Source organism: Camelina sativa, chromosome 17 (assembly GCF_000633955.1).
Source record: "Camelina sativa cultivar DH55 chromosome 17, Cs, whole genome shotgun sequence".
Classification (NCBI taxonomy): Eukaryota; Viridiplantae; Streptophyta; class Magnoliopsida; order Brassicales; family Brassicaceae; genus Camelina; species Camelina sativa.
In genome coordinates, this window is record NC_025701.1 from 14,732,231 (window position 1) to 14,755,476 (window position 23,246).

At 32.7% G+C, this 23,246-nt stretch overlaps 5 protein-coding genes and 1 long non-coding RNA gene across 7 annotated transcripts in view; 3 read left to right on the forward strand and 3 right to left on the reverse strand.

Annotated features, from left to right (window-relative positions):
- LOC104757232 overlaps nucleotides 1-1,461 on the forward strand; it is a 2,050-nt gene extending 589 nt beyond the window's left edge. Inside the window, exons 1-4 of one of the 2 annotated variants that reach the window (XM_010479959.2) lie at nucleotides 97-436; nucleotides 546-622; nucleotides 715-826; nucleotides 1,166-1,461. In XM_010479959.2, the coding sequence (XP_010478261.1) occupies nucleotides 165-436; nucleotides 546-622; nucleotides 715-826; nucleotides 1,166-1,295 (591 nt within the window). In that variant the 5' untranslated portion in view covers nucleotides 97-164 and the 3' untranslated portion in view covers nucleotides 1,296-1,461. Of the gene's footprint in view, nucleotides 1-96; nucleotides 437-545; nucleotides 623-714; nucleotides 827-1,165 lie in introns of those variants that run through there. The other variant, XM_010479958.2, reaches the window with a different exon arrangement.
- Nucleotides 1,553-2,281, forward strand: LOC104757233. The gene has a single exon (XM_010479961.2). It carries the CDS (start codon nucleotides 1,628-1,630, stop codon nucleotides 2,129-2,131), a length of 504 nt encoding a protein of 167 aa, XP_010478263.1. The 5' UTR covers nucleotides 1,553-1,627; the 3' UTR covers nucleotides 2,132-2,281.
- Nucleotides 2,319-5,603, reverse strand: LOC104759489 (protein trichome birefringence-like 38; the record flags this gene model as incomplete). The annotated part of the gene is made up of 5 exons (XM_010482408.2): nucleotides 2,319-2,840; nucleotides 2,947-3,105; nucleotides 3,208-3,386; nucleotides 4,553-4,724; nucleotides 5,182-5,603. Coding segments are annotated over 5 exons (1,221 nt in total), but the record flags the coding sequence as incomplete, so codon positions are not given.
- Nucleotides 17,274-19,608, reverse strand: LOC104757234 (factor of DNA methylation 2-like). Its single transcript, XM_019238919.1, has 7 exons — nucleotides 19,464-19,608; nucleotides 19,131-19,303; nucleotides 18,960-19,049; nucleotides 18,667-18,867; nucleotides 18,423-18,551; nucleotides 17,887-18,096; nucleotides 17,274-17,650 (listed from the first exon to the last, which is right to left on the reverse strand). The coding sequence occupies exons 1-7, from the start codon at nucleotides 19,606-19,608 to the stop codon at nucleotides 17,405-17,407; spliced, it is 1,194 nt and encodes a 397-aa protein (XP_019094464.1). The 3' UTR covers nucleotides 17,274-17,404.
- LOC109130180 lies at nucleotides 19,684-20,238 on the reverse strand. The gene is made up of 3 exons (XR_002036289.1): nucleotides 20,166-20,238; nucleotides 19,930-20,014; nucleotides 19,684-19,807 (listed from the first exon to the last, which is right to left on the reverse strand). It is a non-coding gene; the product is annotated as an uncharacterized LOC109130180 (long non-coding RNA).
- On the forward strand, nucleotides 21,036-22,997 carry LOC104757235 (bet1-like protein At4g14600). Its single transcript, XM_010479963.2, has 4 exons — nucleotides 21,036-21,291; nucleotides 21,465-21,588; nucleotides 22,025-22,081; nucleotides 22,670-22,997. Exons 1-4 carry the CDS (start codon nucleotides 21,221-21,223, stop codon nucleotides 22,829-22,831), a joined length of 414 nt encoding a protein of 137 aa, XP_010478265.1. The 5' UTR covers nucleotides 21,036-21,220; the 3' UTR covers nucleotides 22,832-22,997.

A 23,246-nucleotide genomic window follows, 5' to 3' on the forward strand; every position in this document is an offset into this window, starting at 1 on the left:
AGCTTGAAGAAGAAAAGAGCGAGTTTCACCTAAAACGATGTCGTCTTGTTTGAAATTTTGAGTTTTGGAAACGACACCCTTACTTATCGTTTATTTCAAATGTGTGCCAGAATTTTATTATAGAGAAAAAACAAACCAATTAAGCACTAGATAGTTCAAATTCAATGTCTCTTTCTTTGATTTCTGATTCGATTCATCTAATCTGCGCCGATCTTCGTCTCCGTCAATCTCCGTCGCGGTCATTTTCTCTCTCTTCCCGTAGTAAGCAGTTCTCTATCCACCAGTTATCTCAGATCTCACGCTCGATCAAAGTCACGGCAAGAGGAGACGGCGCTATGGAGACGACGACGGCGAAGGAGACAGTTTCAGGCGGTGTTCCTAACAACACGATGAAGCTATTGTTCGTTGAGATGGGTGTAGGTTACGATCAACACGGGTACGTTAAAAATATCTCTCAGTTTTTTTTTTCTCATACTCTCAAAAATAAAATAAAAAACTTGGGCGTTGTTTGTGAGGTTATTGAAATCTTGGAATAATCGAAACAGGCAAGACGTGACATCTGCGGCGATGAAGGCTTGTAAAAATGCGATTTCTTCTAATTCGATTCCTGCTTTTAGGAGAGGTATAATACCCCAAAAAAAAAAACACTCTCCTCCTTTTATGAATCTGTTCTGTAACGATCTGTAAAATTGAAAATTGTGTTGTTGATGAAAGGTTCGATTCCTGGAGTTTCATTTGGAGAAATGAAGTTGCAGATTAAGCTTGGAGTGCCTCGTTCTCTTCATCACCAACTTGATCTCGACAAGGTTAAGTCTATCTTCCCATAGTAAGTTCCCCTCCTAAAGTGACCAACCTCTAATACCATAGAGTTCCTAAACAAAGTTGTTGGCTTTCTCAGAACTCTCAGAAGATACTTTGAGTGTTTTTTGTTACAAGTAACTGTTGGGGATAATTGGAGTTGAGAATTTGCTTTGTAGATAGATATGAGTTACTAATATGTTTTGGAAGTTTGAAGTTGGATTGAGATTTCATGTCAAAACATTTCAGATGAAACCACCATCTTATCTTATATGTGTAGTAGTACTGGATAGCATCTATCTTGTGTTACTTAATCTTGGAGAATCGTATTCGTTCTTTTAACGGTTAGTTGCTTTTCTCTATGAAGCGGGAAGATTGTTAATGTGGAAGTGGTGGATGGAGGACTGATTTGCTCCAGCGGCGTCCTAGTCGAAGAAATGGGTGATAAAAACGAAGATTGCTACATTGTGAATGTCGCAGTTTACGTCGGCTACTAGTCTCTTCTTTCTTGTGTGTGTCTGTTTGATCCCGAGCCGAGCTCATCCTCGTCTTAGAACATTGCAGTTATATATTTTTGATGTCCAAACCAATTTGGCTTAACAATATCTCAAATTTTTTCTGTTAAAAACATGGGTGGGTTTATGAGAAAAAATGTTACACACTCTTTCGACTTCTCCTAACTGAATGTAGCGTTTTAGTCTGGTGCGTGTTCATTGTAAAATGAGCGGGAAATTTTTCCCTCCTTAAAACCTAAAAAGTTCTATAGCTTTTTTAAGGTTAAAGCATACATATTGAAACAGTAAAAAACAAGATTTGCAGAGAGAACGAAATGAAAGGGAATAAGAAGATTAATTCGATCTTTGATGTATCTGCGTCTCAGGAGGTTTATCTACAGAGATGTGGCTTTGCCATACCAGGTCAACCTCCTTCAGATTCCGAGCCCTCCGTCGGAGTCTCGCAGCCACCGTTAAACGACGGAACCGCATATCACCCTGCGTCGTCCGATGATTCAGAGACGGATAGTGTAATCGGTTCGGGCTACAATGAGGAGGTTGCAGTGGAGAGTGAAGCGATTCGATTCGTCTCCCCGGAGGAAAGCACGGAGGAGGAAGATGCTACAGATCCGACCGTCGAGGTCGCGGCGGAGAAGCAGAGTGATGTTTCTATAGATGATGAGAGGTTTGGGAAGAAGAAACTTAAGATTCCTTTGAGGGATGTTGTGAAAGCCATAGTTATGAATTCGAAGAACACAGAGGCAGAAGAAGACGAAGACAAAGAGATTGAGAAGATGAGCTGCGTTCAAATCCTCTTGCAAAAAGGATTCAAATTTTAATGGTGATCTCAATGTTTTCCCCCAAATTAGAACTGCTCTTAGTGGAATCAAGTGTTATGTTAATCTAGGGTTCTTCATAGTCATCTCTGTTTGTGGTAGTCTTACAGAACAGCTTTGATCTTATAATGAGAATGTCTCTTTTGTTATTAATCTGTTTCTAATGATTCACACAACAATATAACACTACTAAGACGATTTAAGATTTTTATTGTTTTGTTTCTCCCACACGAAAAATAATAATATTAAGGCGCTTTACAAATCTTCCCATCTTCATTATGCATCTAGTAGTTGTAGTCTTCTTCACTTAAAACTCCTCTCCAAAGGAAAACTGTCAGATTCTTTTTTGCACCTCTAAGAATTGTCATTTACAGAATTAAGGTGTTTTGTTTTTCACTTTCTTTATAATTCTTAAAAACACTTTCACATGGAAAGCGCTGCGTAGAGAAGTTGGTTCCAAGTATCAGGCAACCCGGGGAGGCACCAATGGCTGCAATCTGTTCCTCCATCGCCACCATAAGAAGATGGATGAGCATCTTTTCTCAATTGAGACAAAGTTGTGATGTCAAGCAAGAACACTGGCTTTTTCATTGAACTCAATACTTTGGATACAACTCCTGCAGCTGGTGGCTGACCACTTGGGTAACTTGATCCACCTAACGGTTGCATTTGCCCACTACAACTCTTCCTTGGCTCGTTCCATTCCCTTCCCCTGTCACCCACAAGAAAACACATTAGTTTTTTGAAAGTTCTTTTCTCAAACCGCAACATCATGTGACATAATTTGATCTAACAATCGCAACTTATAATGGACTTACTCGTAATGAGTGGGAGAAATGCCTTGGAAGAAAACTCGAGTTTTCGTTGTATCAACGTTTTGATCAACCCATCGAGCCCAAGTGCTGAGTCCTTTATAGAAAGCATCAAGACGGTTCATGTCCCTCACCAAAGACGACCCATCTCGAATATAGTCCCACCTACATTCAAATAACAACAAAAGAAAATTAAATAAAGATTTCATCATTGAATTATAATGAAGTACTAAATTTAGACATGTTGTTTATATGTATTGCACGAACCCTTGAGATTGGCCTTTATGAGTCCACCAATGCCAAGAGTTGAAAACAAGAACGTCCGTGTTTTTCCAAACACCCGCACCTCCATCAATGGCACCAAGGTTAAGCACACGCCCAACTTTCTCTTTCGCTATATCCACTATGTACGGCGTTCTGTATAAGTTTAACGTCACTCCATATTCCTGTATTTTTATATGACAATTTAAAAAAAGCAACCAGATTCAAGATTTTATAGAAGACTGTTCAAAATATATAATTTCCATTCTAAAGAAGAGAGTTATTAAATGAAAGAAAAAAGGTTTCACTTAACAAAGAGAACTCCCTCTGTTTCATATTAAGTGTCATTTTAGAGTTTCTCACCCATATTAAGAAAATCATTAAATTTTCTATTTTACCCCTTACTAATATATTAATCAATTTTTTTCTATTGGTGTATACATTAAATTAGTAGGGATAAAATTGGAAAATTTACCAAACATCTACATTGAAAATATAAAGTGACACTTATTTTGTAACAAAATAATCAGTCTAAAATGACACTTAATATGAAACAGATGGATGGAGTAGTATAAAGTAGACAGATGGAACAAAAAAGAACAAGTTGGACTGTTGGAGTTGTTTTGTGTACTTCCTTTACGTATTTTGTTCCTTTTTCATTTGTTTTCATTGTTATTTCTGGTAAAACATTTTTGAATTATTAAAAGTAATACCATGAACAAATAAAAAGAGACAAAATTTCATAGCATAGTGGTAAGAAAATAGTGTACGATTTATATTTTCAATTTATAAATAAATAAATAAAAAGAAAAAGAGTTTGGAGGTCCATATCAAGTGAAGTAGACTAGTCATTTCATATTGTTTTCAGTTTCGTAATGTGATAAAGGACTTTGCACAATTCTGGTAAAGATAAAAAATAGCTTTCGAATGAAGGAAAAATATATCAAAATTTGCAAGAAATAAGAAAAGTTTATAGTGTTCTATCGAATCTTTCTATACTTAATATAATAACACTCCCCCGTATGCGTCACTTTTCTCATAATCAAAATTAGTAGCTGAAGAATCAAATAATTCAATAAAGTTTTCAAAAGATAATAAGCAAGTGGATGTGATCACCAACAACCATATGTTTAATATGCATTATTAGCACTAAAACAGGCTTTTTCAATTCTTTCTTAAATGACGAATTATATTATATAGTCCGTGACTAATACCATTCAATATTAATGACAGCCAGTTCAATTTTACGTTAATGACAACTATTCGTCGTGAGGTTTGATAATTAGATTTTGTTTTTATCCAAAGAACACAGATTATTTATATAACTTTTTTTTTAAGGAAAGAAAGAGACCTGGAAAGTGAGAGAAGAGAGTGGGGTACGCTTGGTAAAAGTGGTCTTGGCGTTTGGTACCGACGCATGGATCATACAGCCCAACGATTCCCACATGTTTAGACTCAGTGAGTCTCCCACGAACATGATTCGCTTCCCTCTGTATTTCCTCAGAAACGCCGCACCGTCGAACCTACAATTACGTAATTAACAATTCATCATCATGCATTTTTTACGTATATATTAATTTAGTTTAACACAAGTTGATGCCTTGATGGTATCTCTCTTTTCACTAATCTTGATATCACAGAATCCACTTAATTACTTTTATTATAATAGTAATATAAACAATCCTTTTCATTTGTAAAAAGAACCCACGTTTCTTTAAACATAAGTACAAATATCATCAACACCAACTTCTAGTTAATTATACAATATATAATGTGTATATATATATAGGAAAAAACACATTTTAAAATAATAATTATTGTGCTAAATCATGCAAAGATTGTGAGATTTTCGAAATATCCTCCAACAAATTCTTGTGGTTATTCTCAATTTTACCGTTTAGTTAAAACATTTTGAGCTATAGAAAACATATAGAGAGAGTGAAGTTTAATAGTAAATTATGTGTATAAAGTAGTAGAAACCTTGGTATGGCGCAAGACTCAGGTTGCCAAGAGTACTTGAGGAACTGTTTGTCTGGTCGGCCGAACTTGAGACAGTCAAACTCGCCGTCGATGAAAGGACACGTGGACGAATCGTAGAAAGGGTAAGAAGCATCGAACACCCATCGGCCTTGGAACAAGTTACATCCTGATGCTCTTCTCTGCTTCTTCCCTCTCAGTGACGACATCCCACCGTCGCCCGAACCCGCGGTGCTGTTGTGGCCGTTCACAAGGAGTACTGTCTTGTCCGAAGCAAAGGCCTGCTCGGCCCCCGACAAGATTGTGACTGTTAGAAGTGGAAGAAAAAGAAGAAAGAGAGAGATGAGTTTGGAACCCTTTTTTTTTTTTATGAAACAAATAATACTATCTAAGGTTTTGGGTTTTTGTGAGGAAGCTTGTTGATGGGTTCAAGCTTTTATACACATTTGTCTGTATATATATGTATATGCATATACATATAGTATATTATTACGAATAAATATATACTTTACAAAAATATGTATATATATTTAATATATTTTACAAATATGTATATATATTACGAATAATTTACAAATATATATATATATATATATTTGTAATTTATATATTTATACGAATATTTTTTATATTTTACAAATATGTATACATATTTCTTAATGTGCTTTAGATAAATATATATATATATATATATATATATTTTTTTGGTTTAATGTGAAGATAAATAAATATTTATATTTTAGTGTACACAATTTGACAATTAAGTCGATATTACTCGGCTCCTAATGCTAAGGACGTAAAGTTGTTATAGTTTTGGGTTCGAGTTTACCGTGTACAAACGTTTGACATGGACTACTCAATCACTTATGTTTCGGTGAAATCGGGATATCTAATTATTAAGGTCTTTAGCCTTATGAGTTATGTTAGAGCTTTAGTAGAATAAAATTATGCAATCTATTTTTGTGATTAAAATTATGCATCAATAATGTAAATTTTGGATATTTCAATCTTTCTATATAAGGCTTGGCGTAAGTTTATAATTTTCTTTCTTTTCTTTTTTTTTGGTGGGAAAAATAGGTTCCTTGAAGAAACTTGCATTATGTAGTTGGTGTCTTGTTAAGCAACAAAATATAATCCTTTGTTTTTGTAGAGAGCGACATTAATAAATTGACATCCGAAAGGTGTTAAGTCCATCTCAGTGATTAGTTTTAGTCTTAAATCAGCGCTATAAGTGTTACTTAATATGAGACGAATGCAGAGTGATTAATATAAGCTAATTAGGTACGTACAATGTATCTAAGTTTGGTAATATTTAATCAAAAGACTAATCATCTAACTATATGTCAAGCTTCTAATACTAATTACCAACTTAAACAAGTGCTAAACTTCTTTTCGCAAGTGATAATGAACAAATTAAAAGATAATCCGGATCTGATAAAAGTCGGTAACGACTGTGCATTTTTATAATCGGCGGTCGGAGACAGTTCATGTCAAAAATTTTGGTTCAATTGTTTAAAAAGACAGAATCACTTTATAGAGTAGAGGACAAATGTGAGTTTTCACCGTCGTGGGTTCACAAGTCACATGAAGAAAACACGTATGTTGGGTAGTGTAGTATGTTGTACATTATGCATAATACATGTGTATGGTATGTCTATGGCAGAGAGAAAGATCATGGAAGGATATGGGAAAGACTCATGAGTGGAAAGTGGTGCAGGCTTTGTCTTCCTAGGGAATCTAAAAAAAAACAAATTCTAGCAACTATCTATATACTGTATCTTTTTAAACAACTTGTTACTGTAAGTTTTTTTTTTTAGGATTACACAGAGAAAATTTCGACAATTTAAAAGATGATTAAGAAAACCCAACAATTTAGCGTTACGTAAATGCCTAGCCAACTTCATGATAACGGTCTGGATTAATAGTCAAATCTAGGCCTGGGCGTTCGGATATCGGATCGGATTCGGTTCGGATTTTTTGGATTTCGGATTTTTTGGATATTAACTTATACATCCATTTGGATATTTATATAATTCGGATCGGTTTTGGTTCGGATAATTCGGATTTTGGATCGGTTCGGATATGATTGTCAATAATTAAAAGTTATTGAACAATATTTTATTCAAATACTTTTTAATCTTATTGTACCCAAATAACTATACTAATGGAGTATTAAAATAAAAAAGGGCTATATTAATCTGTAACCCCAGAAGAAAAAAAAATTAAGTCTGTAGCCCTCTTTATTTCATATTTAGTTATCTCTCCTCTCTTTGTTTTTTTTTCCTTAGTTATCATTTTTTCTTTATGTTAACTACAAAAATGCCATTAGACACAAAATTATTTTATCTCTTTATAAAATCGATGATATGATATCAATAACACTGTTCCGGCCAATAATACTGTTCTGGCCAATAATACTGTTCATCTGAGATTGCCAATTTAATTATATATTCAGTTAACATAATAACAAAATATATATATCAATAATTTTACGTGTTACATCAAATTATATCGCGATATATTTATCAATAATGTGATAAACTTATATTTATCGCAGTAACTCTTTGTTATATCATATACATAAATAACGAGTTACATACAATATAATATTTTTATGATAACTATTTGATTAACATGTTAACAAATAACAATTGTTGTAGCCTAAAAAATCATACATTATTTGTTAAATGTATAATTATAATGTTTTAGTAAGAACATATTATGGTTAGATGATTATTTATTGGATTAACACGATAACAATATATATACATATAAGTTTATATATATCGTGTTAAGTCTTTTTATATCGTGATAAGTTTGACAAAAATGTTCACGAAATACATAAGTAAAAATATAAAATTTAATTATATATTCAGTTAACATGATAACAAAATATATATATATCAGTAAGCTTACATATATATCATGTTACATCAAATTATATTGCGGTATATTTATCAATAATGTGATAAACTTATATTTATCGCAGTAATTCGTTTGTTATATCATATACATAATATAATGAGCTACATACAATATAGTATTTGTGTGATAACTATTTGATTAACATGATAACAAATAACAATTGTTATAGCGTAAAAATCCATATATTATTTGTTAAATGCATAATTATCATGTTAAAACAAGTTATCATATTAAAGTTTAATAATTAAACCATGGATGCACTGGATCCTAACCAACCCGATCAGATATTGAACAGCCAAAAGAAACCCATGAAATCTGGTGATGAATATAGCATCGCAATTATCTCATTCTCAGTTTTTATGAGTAATAATTAAAAAAAAAAAAAGAGTATCACATATCTATGAGGACCACCACCGTCATAATATTCAACCATCACAGCTCCTCCGTCATCATCTCTCTGCACAATTCCAATCGGAATTGGAACCACCACGAGATTTGAACTCGTCACGGCCACCGCTTGGCCTTGATCTTCATGGAATCCAAATTGTACCACCACCCTGTCACCACATCTTTGCTTGATCTTCATGGAATCAAAATCAGAACCATCATATCAACCTTCTCTCCACCACAAATTCAAATTGATGACCAAAATAACATAGATGGCAGGAGATTATGATTTATTTGATGCTGGTGATGTTTTGCCGGAGAAGACAAACACATAAAAAAAAGAAAAATAAATAAAATATGTATAAGGGTGTAGTTGTCTTATATTCATGTATGTATATGTCAAATAGTATGTAGGAAAGAAAACTAATTATTAGATTATCTAGGGGTACAGATTCATATTACTCAATAAAAGAAGATATAAATTAAATAAATGACAAGATTCTCATAAAACCATACAAATACATAAAAGATATGAGGCATATCTATCGGAATATCAAACTATTTCTTATATGTTCGGTTATATTCGGATATCTATTGGATGTCGGTTCGGATCGGATAATATCTGATATCCAAAATAATGAAAGCCAAAAACCGATCGGTTATTTCCTTAATATCGGTTGGGTTTTAATCCAGTTATTTCGGTTTGGATACAGTTCGGATTTTCGGATTCGGATTTTATGCCCAGGCCTAATCAATTCATTATATATACCCTTCAAAAATAATAAAATTTACACAAAAAATTATTATATATACTAATTTTCTAAGACTACGTTCATTGTCGTTCCATCGGAATTAAATAAATTTAAACGAAGTCTTAGTTGTCAAAAGATTAGAATACTTTTTACACCCTGAATTATTTGTTGGTAGATTGTTCATACTTCATATGAGACCTTATATCGCAACATTTTAATGAGTTCATAAAATAAACAAGTTTCATAATCATAGATTATTAATTTATTTTTAGAATTTAAGATATATAGTATTAGATGTAGTAATTGATAGATACCAATCATGTGAAATTGAGGCCTAATCATAGTTATGATGTCAAACTTTACCATTAGACATGTAACTATATTATAGGGTCAGTTCATATTAAGCTGTGTACTTTTAATTAGACTCACTAAATGAATATGTTGTGTATGCAATTCATATATAGTATATAAAATCGGATATCAAGTCTATTTCGCATCATTACTCTTCCATAAATTGTTGAATCAAAGTTTTCTATATTAATCTATAAATCTCTGACGAGAAAACAAAGTACATATTTGACTCAAAAAAGAAAAGAAGAGTAGAGTATTTTTTACTTGGGGGTACGATTCCACGAACGACGAAAAAGGTTTACATGGACCGTGGACATTCCGTTGGTCTGCAGGTCACGGGAACAACTTAATCATTTTTCATCAATCTTCACATGCTTCTACGCCATCTGCTGTGAGATCAGATTACTTTATTTTGTGTCACAAACATTTAAAATTATATACAAGATTTGAGACAGTACAAGACAGGTAATATTAGTTGGCTGTTTCTTCGTTTTTTTTCCTTAAAACACAATGCTTAGTTTTTTTTGTTTCCAGTATGGCGAAAAATAAATAATGTGATGAATTTCGCATATCCAAAAAAGAAAAAATTACCTTTTATATACGGGAAAATAATCTTACTATACTGTTATTACGTGTAGAAATAATCTTAACATGCAATCGATTCTATATACACAAAGAAATGATACTGTCCGATGATACAAATTTAAAATACTTGACTCCATTATTTAAGAGGTGATTGAGTAACTATTAGTTATTAATCAGTCATATGATCTTATGATTGATTTTGTTCTAAAATGACATTCTCTCTTTCCTAAGTTCACTAGCTATATACATTATACAATGTGTTTTCTAGAAAGAAAAAAAGACCAAATAATTTCTTTGCTGTCAAGCAACTATAAAAATTGTACCAATGCAACCAATCATTCCCCTGCTAACAATCATAATATTATATATTGCCGAATCATTTCGACTGTCATCTTCAAGCAATGTTTTCAACTTTGGTATATCCTAGCTATTTTATGATATTTTCGATAGGATTTTGGATTTTTATTTCTTTTCTATATTTGAACGAGAGAATGTGAAGGAACCTTCAAAGAAGTGCTTGCAAAAGTTGACACGTAGGGGAATTTGGATAATTTTATCTATTTTGTCTACGTTATTTGTTGCAAAGTACTTGGAATATTTAGTTCTCGAAAAAGATTTACAAGAATTAAGAGTTCGTACTATTGTTTGTCTCTCTGTGTCACGGACGGCGGCTCTCGTGAGACTTTTCTAGTTTATATAACGGACAAAAATAACTATGTGGTCTTCATAGGCTTTTGTTAAAATCATCGGGGTACATATTGAAAACATGAATTCGAGCTTGTTGCCCTGAACCATAGGGTTTGATAAGTTTTTTTTTCTTTTGAAGGATTAGTGTGGTACTTATTAACTTATTATGATTAAGTTTAAGTGGTGAAAAGATCGCGAAAATGATATCGTATAAAAGCATGATGAATATAAATATCACGTCAATTGATGAAATTATTATCGTCAAATAATTATTTTAACAATATATTGTTTTTCTATTGCTAACTATAATTTAAACCAAGGTAGAATTGGCTGTTATCCCTATATAGCAACTGATTCTAAGAAAATTCAATGTTATTTTGTTATATTTGAATATTTATGTTCTATCGTTTATTAATCGAAAGCTTGTATGAAATATGAATTCGAGAGAAATAAAGTAAGATAAAATTTTACAAACCATAGAAAACTAACATTTTCGTGCACATAGTGATAGAGATCTCGCTCTTCTGATTTTTTTTTATTTTGAAAATTTTTGTTATTCAAATTTAGCTAACCTAACTATTTATTTAATATAATTTAACAAACATGATTATGCATGTTGACAAAAACAAAATCACATACACACACATATCTCCCTCCGAGTGCACCGCACCGCACCATACAGGTCTGAACCATATTGGTCAACTAAAATAGATGGGCCGTTTTGGGGTCCCATGAGGCTCGTTTATTGGGTTCCACACACGTTGCTCCAATGAGTGGAGCTTTTGTTTGGTGGCCAACGTTGCTTCTAGGTAATGCTTACCAAGTTCCGTATCCACTAATACATATATTTTATATATTTTGATAATATACTCGATCGATTAAGTAACATCTTCTTTCTTTTCTTCTTTTTTCTTCTAATATAGAACACAAATAAAAAAATTGGACTTTGCCAGAAACAAAAAACAAAAATTTGGATGAAGTGATTGGTTTTTTCTTATTGTTCTCTATAGCTTTTCTTATGTGGTTTAGAGTTGGAGATTGCAGTGGAGATGTCAAGGTGGTGGATTCAACAAAAGTTTTATTCATGCGCATGAAATGTAGTTGATGGATTTTTTAGGTCATGGATCCGTTGTCATTAGACATACTTTTTCTAAGCCACTACGAATTTTTGATTTGTTTAGCGAATACATACTCTAAAAGTTAGTTTAGATCTCAGCTTCGGATTTTGATCACACAAAAAATGATTAAAAGATTAATGCTAAGTGATATATGCAATTGATACAACAACTGCAAATGGATTTGACAACGAAAATTTCAGTTGTGTTTTAATGTAAATTATATACAAAAAGCACAATCCATATAACACCAAAGAACATAAATAAATCTTATTATTGACGAATAACATAAAATAACTCATAATGATTTCATAAAATAAAAATAAGGAGGTTTGATATATAAATGAATTCTAGACCTTTAACTGAAAGAACCATATAAAAGAATAATAGCCATAAATAACTCAAAATAAATCAAATAGATAGACAAGTTTGAAAGATATATTATAACTAGGAGATATCCCGTGCTTAAAGCACGGATCAACATTTTTTAAAAAAAATATAATATAATAATAAAAGTTATTGTTATATTTTTTTAAAAATATAATTTTGTTTGAAATAATATTTATTTTTAATTGTTCTGTAAATCTATTAGTCTATTTGAATACTAATTATTTTAGAATATTATAGTATTTTATTTTTGACGTATTATTTCAGTTTTCTATTGTTTGTTTGTTGTATTTGCAGCATTATTTTGTGAAATATAAAATAGTAATTTTATTATTATAATTGTGAGCAAATAAAAATTATAATTTATCATCTATATAAATTTAGTTTTACCAACCCGCCAATGTGAAAATTAAAACACACATTTTTCATAGATTGAGTGATATATCTTCGTTTTTAAAAATTCAAATTACAGCATATGCAGAAAAAATTCTGCATTTTATTAATGATAAGTATTATACAAAAATTCCAACAATTTGTAAATAAAATAAAATAAAGATGATAGGAGAATCATAATTTGAAATCTTCAAATTTAGTTATTAAATATAATTATATTTTATACTTGGATATAAAATCTTAGTTTTAAAACTGATTGGTTTATATTTTTTTAAAAAAAATATTTACTAATTTCGTCAATAATTTATTAGAGAGAGAAAATATATATTTTTTTATTTTTTTAGATTTTTTAATATTTGATCTGTGAGTTTTATTTTTTATTTTTAGTTAATTATATTTATTTAAATTGATTAATTAAGCTAATTAAAATTTACTAATAGTAATTGAATGTAATTTTTTACACATTTAAAGTTAGTTTCATATTTGTACTTCCCAATTAATATAGTAGGATAGTACTGGGCATATTAGAAATTTTATTTTTTAATAATTTTATACAACTAGAGAATTGTGCATAACCGAAGTAGATAATATACACGATATTGTTATACAAAAAAAAAAAATATGGCCACTGTTATGCATAATTAATTATACAACTAGGAGGATAGTCACGTTCACGTACGTACGAGAGATTACTTGTCATTCCATATTGGCTGCTGTGCTAAATGTACATACTGGTCATTTAGATAAGATATGTCTTTATTTAGACAATGATTTTATAGTTATCTTTTTATATATTATTAGGTGATACCCCATGCTACAGCACGGATTATATATTTTGTTAGTTTCTTTTTTGTAATTTGTATTTTTGTAATGTAGTTTTTTATTTTGACTTATTTTCTTTGTTTATATAGTGTTTATTTATATATTTGGTGTTATACAGTAAATTGGAAATTCTAATAGAGTAAGTAGTTTGTAGAATGTAGCTTGTCACGGAAACAGACACACCGCAATATTGGATAGTAGTTTTGTAGTAAAATGCATTTGCTTGATAGGTGGCCGGTAATACACAACAAAATCAGCCATAATAGCTCAATAATTTTGATCAAGCTAGGTATGCAATGGTTAATAACCAATTTTCATTGCATAAGTTGTATAAAACTCTAAATTTCAGAAATGTAAACTGATTGTTGCTGGAAAAAAACAAAAAATTGATTGTTGCTGAATAAAATAACTCATAGTATATAAGAATGTAATTGGATATAGGAGAGTATAGCGTAAATCAATAACTTAATTAATGAAAGAAATAATCTTTACAATCACAACATAGTTTGAGCGAACGTATTAGAAAAGTAAAAAAAAAATGATTATAATTAAAATTTTCTGCTTGTGTGTTTCACTTTTTTGGTGTGATGAGCTCTGGTGAATGAGCAGTATTTATAGATTTATAAGGAGATCCTAGGGTTGTAGGTGAGTGATTAGCAATATATGGAATATGCGAGTAATATACCAATGATTAAGAATATGCAATATTGGTTTCCATTTGCTATTAATTATATGATTTCCAGTTTCCATATAATCTAAATCGAAGATGTAATTAAGATATTCTAGTTTCTATAATCTTAAAATATTGAATGTTGTTTGATTTGTTTAATTAGCATTGAAGATCGAGATAATTTTGAGAACAAAGATATGGAAAGATTATCTNAATCAATAACTTAATTAATGAAATAAATAATCTTTACAATCACAACATATTTTGAGCGAACGTATTAGAAAGGTTAAAAAAAAAATGATTATAATTAAAATTTTCTGCTTGTGTGTTTCACTTTTTTGGTGTGATGAGCTCTGGTGAATGAGCAGTATTTATAGATTTATAAGGAGATCCTAGGGTTGTAGGTGAGTGATTAGCAATATATGGAATATGCGAGTAATATACCAATGATTAAGAATATGCAATATTGGTTTCCATTTGCTATTAATTATATGATTTCCAGTTTCCATATAATCTAAATCGAAGATGTAATTAAGATATTCTAGTTTCTATAATCTTAAAATATTGAATGTTGTTTGATTTGTTTAATTAGCATTGAAGATCGAGATAATTTTGGGAACAAAGATATGGAAAGATTATCCTGATTTATGCTTTATTTAGGATACTATTATGGTTCTTAGAATCACAAAATATTCCTTTTTAAAAGATTATTTGTTAAGATCGAATCTCGGTAATTAAGGAAATATCCGAATTTTTGGTAATTAAAATTTATGGTTTTCATTTAAATACCTTAAAGGAAAATGAAATCAGAGTGTTTGCCTATAACGAATAACTCTGTTTGGGATCTTAAATAACTAATCTTGAATGAAATAATATACTGGATCCGAAATTGATTATTCTAGAGTACAAACAGATCCGTGGGTTTTTTTCCTTCTGTAGTCGGATATTTTAGGATCCGCGTCCCGACCCATATTTTTTTAAATGATCAACCGAGGGTATTTTTGTCATTTAAAGAAATCGAAACTATAGGTTAATTAGATTAAATTTTTTGATTCTCTAATCATTTTTAATGAAAAACCTACCAAAACCAAGTCATGGTCCATTTTAAGTTTAGGGAGTACTTCTGCTTTAATAGTATAGATATAGATAATTATGCTATTCTATAGACTTGTAGAGTCAAGAGTGTATCAATTAACAAATATGGAACAAGGCGCTTGACAGACAGGTTAGAGACACGATCCTAGCAAAGAGTCACAGGAAAAAGTTTAAAACACTCATGAGTGATTGGTTACGATCCCTCTAGCGTTCAAACTCAAGGAGTTTCTTTTCTAAGATAGAACCTGTTTTTTAATTTTGTTTGGGCAAGTTCTATCTTCTTGTATCTTCCGTATTGTCTCATGTACAATCAGTTTTCTCTACTGAAAATTCACAAATTTTCAAAAAAAAAATATGGAACAAGCTTCGCTCCGCAGTTCCTCTTTCCTTCAACTGTCAATTATTTAACTATCCAGTTCACAATCGATAGATGAGAGAGGGTAGTTAAACAATCTTCATCCATCAATTTAATGATATTTCAAGAACGATTATATTGAAGATAAATCTATAGAGTGTTCGATATATTTTTAGAAATTAAACTCGGGGTATTTGGGCTAGTGAAAGCTTTGGTTAACGTAGTACGTACGGTCATATACACATAACAGTTCAAGAATATATATATATATATATATATATATATATTTTGCACTCCAAATAAAAATAGAAGGATTGAAAAGTATTATAATGTTCGTTTGTACAATTTGATATTTTTGGATTTTATATACCACTACTCATCAGTGGACTAAAGCTTGGGAGATAATAATGATGACAAATCGAATACAGGAAACGAAAAGTCAACCAAGTTGTGATTTGTGAAGTACTGTAGTAGTGGTGGGCTTTATTAACCAACATACAATACATCAACAATATGCTAATGTACATGTACGTCTCTTTGTTGCTTAGTGGTGACACCATATATGACAATACCTCTCTTTTTCAGTTACATCATCATGGACCTGTCGGTCGATTTTACAAGATATCAACTCTTCTTTTGTTTCTGTTTACTTGAGTACTTCATCTAGTTAATATAATACATTCGTATCACAATGTTCATTTGCTCATAAGCTTATGTTCGAAATAGATGCATATCCGTTATAGACAACTTGGTATGTTTGAAATTACCTGCTTGCGATAGCAAATCAGTTTCTTCTGTTCATAATTTTTGAACGTTTCATTGTTGAACTGTTATTGTTGGTGAATTTTTTCTTCTAACTATTGAACTGTTACTGTTATGGGTACAATAATTCTGCTTTCAGGAAACAAATAAAGACAACGCACGTAAAAAATACGATGGAGGGAGGAACTGGCAGGTCAGACGTTTGAATATGACTAATAATAGATACTTCAACGTAATATGGACCGTCTGAATAAATATAATATACTCAATGTCAGAAGAAATCAAAACACATAGGACAAACACGAGTCTGATGGCACAGGGCACAAACCATTCGTTTAGACTTTAGATAAGTGTATAAGCGAGACATGCTCATTAGTTAGAAAATTCAAACCTTATATTAATAGAAACAACAAATAAAAGTCCAAATCTTAGAAAATGTCTATTTAAGATTATTTGTTTATAAAAATGTACAATTACCTTTACAATAATTCAAGTGATTAAGACCCAAAAGTTTTCGTTTTTGTCTTAGATGTCAAATTCGTTGGACTGGACCGCCTTGATCCTACGTAAAAGCCAAAGCTACAAAGACAACTTAATTACCCCGATCAACCACCTAGGAACAACAAGTTAAGAACACTATAAGTGAGAATTGATGAGTTACCACTACAGTACAAGTGCGGGATTGATCTATCTTTCATGTCAGCATGTAACCGTGTAATGTCAAAACCGAGGGATGTAACTGTGTAAAACCAAAGTAAATGGTTATGGTACCTAGAATATTGATATATAAACGATTATGGTGCCCAGAATATAGATATATAAATGATTAAGGTACCTAGAATATTTGTTCCAATGCCAAAACATGAGTAGAAACTTAAACCCGCAAAGGTTATGTAGCTAGCGTATGTAAATTTAAACCCGCACATTACACAAGTTGGCTCTATATAACTGCCGAAGTTATAGCACACCTTTCAGGTTCTTCTGCGTCATTTGACGTTGTTAGAAAAAATTCAATCACTTCCTGAAGTGTTGCTTTCCTTTCTTCTTTGAAGTTCCAAAGTTCTAGGATTCCACTTGCATTATACTCATTCTTCTCCTCGACTGCTGTTTTAACAGCCTTATGCACCTCTTCTCCCCACTCTCCTTTAAGCTTCTTCAACTGTTCATCCTCTTCGTCAAGCACTTCCTGTAACCAAAACAAAGTACCACCATTACTGCTAACACCCACAAGAAGTTCCACCAGTTTTTTTCCCTCTTATCCAACATATAGATGCAAGTATGAAGTATCACATTCACAGGTTTTTCCTTTGTATTTGATTAACCATTGGTGCATAAGGATAGACAACGAAAGACCAGACACTATCACAATCCATGAGATAAAAGACTTGCAAAGTGGGATAGTGACAGTGGCAAAGAACATACTTTTTCTTTGTCCCCGGTTAATTCCCTTTTGAACGGATGCCATGCTGAATCCTTGAGGTTCTCCTGCCATCTAGAGAAAAGGGTAGCAGCTTTAGCCGTAGCTTCATGTGCAGGATATTTCTTCTTGCAAACATTCAGGAAGGGCTTCTCATCAAGTTTTCCCATCAGTTTTATCCCGATATCGGTTTGGGCATCCAACTCAGGCCAAACCTGAAGAAAAGAGCATTTCAAACCGTAAACAACATATATGAAACAACTTAATCACTAGCAGAATGGTCCACCTTACATTCATTCGTAAAAGAAGCAACGTATTCATAGACAATATAATGGAAGTCTCTGTCAATTTCATCATCGAGTCTTACATCAACAACCAGACATACAACTTGGAGTTTTAATTGCAAATTAAAGATATCCAATAAGATATAGTGTTTGATAAAGTAAATGCCATTTCAGACCCGTAATAAAAAACAATTATTTAGGATTATTTTGTTATAAAAAGAAATAACAATAAATGGAATTGCATGAAAAATCTGTACCTCAATCAATACTTCACGCGCTGCTTGCATATCATTGCTTTGGCGTACTAGGTTTATTTCCTGTACATGTTTGGTCTCTAGCTGCTTCTCAAACTGAATTAACTTCTTCAAAAGCTCTTTTCTTTCCATCTGAAAGTTTAAGGAGAGAGGTTCAAACTCAAGACACAAATGAGGGAAGGCCTTTTTCCTTTTGATTATGGAATTAACTTGTCATACAGTTTGAGTTGTGTACTATGAAACATACCTTTTGCTTTTCTACAAGTTTGAACAGGCGTTCGTCAGGCTTTCCGAGCTCAAGGGCGGCCATCTGGACTGAAATGTTAATATCATCATTCTTTCCGAGCTCATTGCTTTGGCGTACTAGGTTCTCCATTTCCAGTATATGTTTGGTCTCTAGCTGCTTCTCAAACTCACTTAACTTGTTCAAAAGTTCATTTCTTTCCATCTGAAATTCAAGGAGAGAAGTTCAAACTAAAGAGTCAAGACACAAATGAGGGAACTTGTTATATAGTTTGAGTTGTGTACTATGAAACATACCTTATGATTTTCTTCAAGTTTTAGCAGGCTTTCGTCAGCCTTTCCGATCTCAAGGGCGGCCATCTGGACTGAAACGTTCATATCATCATCCTGCCACAGCAAAAAAACATGAAATGGTAATCGAAAAGAATAAATGCACTTAGTGAATGTTTCCTATGTAACAATACTGACCATGAGTAGTAGCTCATTCTCTGCTTCATCATAATTTTTTGCTTCCAACATTCCTTCCAATCGTTTGGCCTTAGCATCCAGCTTCTCCATCTCGGTGCGCAGATCTTTTTCTTGCGCCTTTTTTTCTGCTATGATCCTATCGATAACGAGAAGCAACTGTTGATTCTTTCTTCCTGCACAAAAAAAAAAACCCTAACATTTATCCTTCTACCACTTCTTGTCAGTAAACCTAATCGACAAAAGTCTTACATTTTTTTCTCCATAGGACTCAACCACTCTAGACATATTCAGAAGATCAAAAAATTTACTTGAAACAAGATGAAAGATACTGACCTTCAAACGCAAGAGATGTGGCTTGTTCTAGGTTTGTAGTGGAATTGGCATTATCAGACACCACGGTAGATGGTAACTCAAAGGGCAATACACTATCTTGTCTGATCGACTCTGAAATTCCAAGGTAAACAGAATGATAAAACATTGATCGTGAAAGTCCTCGTATTGGCTTACATGGTATCTTAAAAACAAGGTATATGAGAAGGATAGATGCCTTTGACATTCAAATTGGTATGTGTTTCCCCCATGGTAGCATCTCGAATCAAAGGACTTGCTTTTTCACCAACAGGAATTGATGAAAGGGAAGGCTCTGTTACTTGTCCTCCTCTTAAGTTACAATTGTTCTTCTCCCCAGAGACCAACAACAACACAAAACCCATTAACATATCGCAAAAATAAGCAAGTTTTGGACGAAGAACCAAAAAAGTGTAAGAAGTCATAGGAAGGAAGGAAGTTAGAACCAAACCTGAGAATTTGACGACACAACCCCAGAAGAAACCGCTCTCTGTTCCTCCATTGCCACACCAGAAAGATCTCTCTTTTACCCAAAACTGGCGAAACCCCAAGATTTTTGTTATATATATAGGAGGGCCGCGACACCAAGAGGCAAAGTAAGGATCAGTTTCATCTTAAAATCGTATTAAAGCAAAACTAATTTTGTCTAATTAGTCAAGTGTGATTAATACTCCACTAACAACTCACCTTCGACTCTTCGACCCTTCGTGTTCAAGGAAAATGGAAAATTAATTGTCAAGTTTAAATTAGTCAAACTGTGACACTCATTGGTAACAACGATGTAATAATAACAAAAACGTCCCTTTATACTTGTCTTGTGTTATTAAAGCGTAATTAAAAGCCCATTTGTAATTTTAAAAGCCCATTTGTAGTTTTAAAAGCCCATAAGCGAAATGACGTTAGTAAACAGAGAACGGAATATTACAACAAAACTGACATTGTTATAAACTTGAAAAGTATGACGAAGACTGACCAATATGAGAACGCCACGTGTGTACTGACGGTCCTTTTTATCATTGAACCGAAGAGAAACACCATCCCCCCCNATCTCTCCTTTACCCAAAACTGGCAAAACCCCAGGTTTTTGTTTAAAGGAGGGCCACGACACCAAGTGGCAAAGTAGGGATCATTTCATCTTAAAATCGTATTAAGCAAAACTAATTTGTCATTATACTCACTAAAAACTCACATTCGAGTCTTCGACCCTTCGTATTCAAGGAAAAATTAATTGTCCAACAGTCCAAGTCTAAATTAGTCAAAAGTGTGGTTACAGTGACACTCATTGTTAACAACGATGAAAAACAAAACAAAAACAAAACGAAAATGAAAAACAAAAACATTTTACATTTTAAAAGCCCATTTAATTTTCAAAGCCCAATTTAATTTTAAAAGTCCATAAGCGAAATTACGTTAGTAAACAGAGAATTACAACAAAACTGACATTGTTATAAACTTAAAAAAATATGACGAAGAATGACCAATATGACAACGCCACGTGTGTACTGACGGTCCTTTTATCATTGAACCGAAGAGAAACAAACAAAACCATCCCCCCCCGCCAGCTTCGTTTCATCGATCGTCGGATTTACACTTTTCGTTTCTCGAAATTTCCCTCTGGATTTTGTCTGAAAATTTTGTTCTCTTCTTTCGATTTGCGATTTCTCGATCTTGATTCTTCAAAAACCACAGCAGATTCCGAATTTAGGTTTTTTTAGAAGTTATCTCAATTAGAAATCGCGTAGATGGCGTCAAATCCTCACAGAGGCGGTGCGGGTGGTTCCTTATACGGAGGCGCTGCTCCTTATAGATCCAGGTATTGTTCTATTTTCGGCTCAGTTTTCTCTTTTTGAAATCGTTTCTGATTTATATATATATATATATATATTTATATATACAACTCGGATCATCTGGATGAGTGAAAAGCTAGGGATTTTAAGGTCTCTAGATTTGTATATATACTAAATAGGTATTTTTTTGGGTATGCAGAGAAGGGCTTAGCACTAGGAGTGCTGCAGGTTCAGAGGAAATCCAGCTGAGGATTGATCCTATGCACTCTGACCTTGATGATGAGATCCTTGGTCTCCATGGCCAAGTCAGCCAATTGAAAAACGTAATAGAAACACCCTCATTATCCCCAATTTTTGTCATTCATTTTTTCTGTTAGTTATGAATTGTTATGCCCAGTTGATTAGGGATGAGGTGAAAGCTGTGCTAAAGTAATAGCAAACGACTCTATGGCTCTGTTTCTCTTACCGCTTTTTCTGGTCTTGAAAGTGGCTGCAACTTTGGTGATTTCTTTGGATATGTTGTTTTTGGTTCAGGGTACTACAATAATGTATATTTTTTACCCATCAGTGAGTCTGTTTAGATGACTTACCAATGAAACTCCACTTATTTGATGTCTTTTATTGAAAATTTCCTTCCTTACTTGTTTTATACCATACTTTTTGAAAAGGCTCAGTCGACATTCTCAAGAATTCCTTGTGTCTTTACCTTCAATAACTCATGATTTCGGTTATTTCATTTGTCCTTTATTTTGATTGCAGATTGCTCAAGCAATTGGGTCAGAAGCTAAGTTTCAGAGGGACTTCTTAGATGAACTGGTATGTTGTTGGTTGTCGCTTAAGTTCTTTATGTATGTATCATAAACATATTCGAACAGTAGCAACATGCTCTTATTCTTTTACGTTGTAGGCAAATCATTGATTACATAGAATATCCGAATATGTGTCTTCTTTTACTTGCTTTCAAATGGTTGTGCTCTTTATTTGTGAAACTACAGCATCATCAAAACGTATGTTAGATAAATTCCACATTGGCTTACAAATCAATGAATCTTAATAAATGTAGAGTTTAGATTAAGTTCAGACTTATATGAGGAATCTGGTATGAACTCTTGTGGCTTGTGGGTAGGAATAGATATCTTCCATCTCGGCTAATTAGGTGAATGCATCAGGAAATGGTGTCAGCTTATCATTGTGAAGAAGAATATGGTGTTAAACATGTTTAGTTCCTTCTAGTGTTTCTTTTTTTGTTACCTGAATAACATCCGAAAGAAGATAATGACAAACAACTAGATTTGGTTGTGTGAGACTGCAGAAACATGAATTTAGGTGCTTGTTATACATAATACTGTTCTTGTCTGAAACATAAAAGCCTCAATGGTGTTTTTTTTTCTTCTTCTGTGACAGCAAATGACATTGATGAGAGCGCAAGCTGGGGTGAAGAACAACATAAGGAAACTGAACCTGAGCATAATCCGTAGTGGCAACAACCATATCATGCACGTGGTTCTTTTCGCACTCGTCCTTTTCTTTATCCTCTACATGTGGTCCAAGATGTTCAAAAGATAGATGGCATACTACTGTAATGTAACCCCCCCCCCCCAAAAAAAAATGCCCCTTGATGAATGTTGGTGATAAGTTGTAGAAATATCAATCCTTTAGATTACAACAATTTGTGGCTCTTCTAGTTCTCGTTCCCTGTGCTGTTATATAGCGTGCTTGTTTGGAACCTTTACATGAAACAAAATTTGATCACAAAACCGCGTAAAATACTTGTACTCCAATTTTTTTGTATAGACCGATTCAAAATCGGGCTAATCCCATTCCCAGTCAACAGCACCGACCATCGCATTTGTTTCTGACTGACAAAAGAGAACAGTTATTGGGCTTTATGGTATAATGGGCTGAAGTTTACGGTGGTAGCGCCCGTAGAGGATAAAGTCTCAACACCTATGTAAAAAGGTACCGGAGAAAAAAAAAAAAA

Bases quoted from the DNA above. Each gene is read 5' to 3' on its own strand.
- LOC104757233 (XM_010479961.2), top strand. From the start codon at position 1,628: ATGAAAGGGAATAAGAAGATTAATTCGATCTTTGATGTATCTGCGTCT.
- LOC104757234 (XM_019238919.1), bottom strand. From the start codon at position 19,608: ATGTTTTATCATTCTGTTTACCTTGGAATTTCAGAGTCGATCAGACAA. The intron at 19,304-19,463 runs GTCAGTATCTTT...TTTTTTGTGCAG, and splicing joins CACATCTCTTGCGTTTGAAG to GAAGAAAGAATCAACAGTTG. The intron at 19,050-19,130 runs GTCAGTATTGTT...TTGCTGTGGCAG, and splicing joins AGAATGAGCTACTACTCATG to GATGATGATATGAACGTTTC.
- LOC104757235 (XM_010479963.2), top strand. From the start codon at position 21,221: ATGGCGTCAAATCCTCACAGAGGCGGTGCGGGTGGTTCCTTATACGGA. The intron at 21,589-22,024 runs GTAATAGAAACA...TTTTGATTGCAG, and splicing joins AAGTCAGCCAATTGAAAAAC to ATTGCTCAAGCAATTGGGTC. The intron at 22,082-22,669 runs GTATGTTGTTGG...CTTCTGTGACAG, and splicing joins GGGACTTCTTAGATGAACTG to CAAATGACATTGATGAGAGC.